The sequence below is a fragment of the Capsicum annuum genome, chromosome 4 (genome assembly GCF_002878395.1).
Source record: "Capsicum annuum cultivar UCD-10X-F1 chromosome 4, UCD10Xv1.1, whole genome shotgun sequence".
Classification (NCBI taxonomy): domain Eukaryota; kingdom Viridiplantae; phylum Streptophyta; class Magnoliopsida; order Solanales; family Solanaceae; genus Capsicum; species Capsicum annuum.
In genome coordinates, this window is record NC_061114.1 from 160,347,703 (window position 1) to 160,350,067 (window position 2,365).

Consider the following 2,365-nt stretch of genomic DNA (forward strand, 5'->3'; position numbering starts at 1 on the left):
AGAGTAGATCCCTGATGCAATCCTGTCAGGACAGTGAAATGCTCTGAATGAACAAACAAAAATAAAACAGAAGGCAAAACTTTCAAATTATGAATTAATTAGAAACAAAAAGGAAAGATGACGAGATCAATAACATAGCAGAAAGATTTGTGGCCGAACTTTTTTTTTTTTTGAGAATGCGATTTGTGTGCAAACATTGGTTTGTTTAAGAAATAAATTAATCAACTAAGTTGTTTTCTCGCGCCCAGCTTCAAACAAGCAACACTTGGTTTCTATATCAGCCTATATCTAGAAGCAAATCTAAGAGGTGTAAAGCCAAGTCTATCATTACTGTGTTCCATCCACTACATGCAATCCAAGGAAAAAGAGTATTGATCGGTAATTGGATTCAATAAAGATAGGAAGAGCACATAATAAAACAGAAGTTTCGACTTCTGTTCAGAAGTCATCTCTGTACTTTTACTTTCTTATTCCTGGACACATCAAGGTTCAACATTGGCATATCTTACATGAAGTGAACTGAAACACCTTTCTCAAATCTACTCACTTGAAGACTCTTCCAGCATTTAAAGTGACTAGTGCATATAAAGAAGGCATAATACATAAACAGACACTCAAACTTGGCCTCTGGTTACAAGTAAACACTCCCAACTTTGAGAATGCCCATCTGAGATGCCTCAACTCGTCTCCAGTGTGTCAGTTGAACACTCCAACTTACATAATGATCATCTAGACACCTCTAAAATTAATGTTTCACATCAGCGTCGGGTGTCCCTTTCGAGACACAGTAGAAACGAGTTGAAGTGTTAATTGCCAGTTGAGACTAAGTTAAGATGTCTAGATGTGCACTCTCAAAGTTGGAGTGTTTACTCACAAGAAAGGGACTAATTTTTGTCCGTTTAGTATTATAATATCTATAAAGAAAGATCCAATTTTTGGCATTACTGGTACATTTCAAGCAAGATGAAAGGTAAGCTTCCATCCCCCACGCCCACCCCTCCTGTCACGGACAGTGCAATCAGCTAAATTAACAAAATAACAGGTCAAAAAAAATTCTGATTTTCACAACCAAATTAAACTCTCCACATTCCACAATTTATACAGACTGACTGAATGAATTAAAAGTCAAAACAAGAGAAACCAACATGAGAATCCAAGAGGGAGAAAGCATTGGAGAGATGAGCAGCAACAAGAAGCTTCACACATTTAAGCTTCCTCCGCAACACAGACCCATATGAGAACCCAATTCGAAACCCTGAAATATTTGCATATCTTAGCTGACAATGGATTGCCACACTCCGACTCATATCAAAGTGACATGGACAACAGCCCGCCATACCTATTTCTATTTCTTCAACTCCAAATTCTTATGTTGTTGCTTCTTTCAACAGCAAAGGCTCACTTAAATATTCCCAAATTTTGGGTTTCATGCTCAAGCTTCACTGTTAACTAGCTGCTCCGAATGGATCTTAGAGATTTATTTTTAAAAATAGATGCAAATGAGGGTGTTTTTCAAATTTTTGTCCCAAATAAAAAGACTTTATTAAAATAGATTTTACTTGTTAAGATATATCCGCAAAATCGACTTTAATCGTAAGGGCTCTTCAGGTATAAATTTTATCATTAAAGTTCATTGTGGTAATTTTAGCTTATTGATGCATTGTTGTAATTTTAGCTCGTTATATAATTAGTATATTGATTTATTTTTGGGGAGGTGAACGTAAGCTGAAGTTAGGCTATGTTGTTGTTGTAGTAACATATTTTTCATTGAGGAATTATGCCGAATAGGTTTTGAGGAGTTCGTTATTGCAGTTATAATTGTGTTTGAGTAGTTGTGGGGTGGTCTTGGAGGGAAAGGCCGTTAATATGCCAATTAACGTTGATCGCAACATTTTTGGGTAAGGCCAAACGTATAAGGTCAAGATGGTACAAAAAATTAGTTCCAAGTATTTTAAAATAGTGGTATAATTAGCATTAGAAGATGATGAGGAATTGTTAGAAGATGATGAGGATTTGTGCCATTGGTATTACTAGTGGTATTATTGGGGTTTGTTATAGTTACTTTTCTATTGGTACTATATGTTGTTTTTTGTACTTCCTTTACTTCTTTGTTGGGCTGCTTTGGATTATTTTCCTTTTAAGCCAAAAGGTCGATTGGATACATCCTCGCTACCTATGAGTTGGAATAAGGTAGGGGTAATTTTGCTTACACTCTACCCTCTCCCCGACTCCTCTTTATGGGATTACACTAGGTATGTTGATGAAGTTGTTGTTGTCTTTTGAGATTTCTATTTGTTATAATTCTTAATTTGTTTTGTTCTGTAGCTTTGCTTGCTTTTCTAAACAAGTTTGCTTTTGCTGTGAT

The 2,365-nt window shown here is 35.8% G+C and overlaps 1 protein-coding gene across 1 annotated transcript in view; it reads right to left on the bottom strand.

The window, feature by feature from the left end:
- Nucleotides 1-1,527, bottom strand: part of LOC107867787 (NAD kinase 2, chloroplastic-like) — an 8,870-nt gene extending 7,343 nt beyond the window's left edge. Inside the window, 1 exon segment of the mRNA XM_047410335.1 lies at nucleotides 1,146-1,527. Within this exon segment, the coding sequence (XP_047266291.1) occupies nucleotides 1,146-1,171 (26 nt within the window). The 5' untranslated portion in view covers nucleotides 1,172-1,527.
- Between the last annotated feature and the right edge of the window lie 838 nt (nucleotides 1,528-2,365).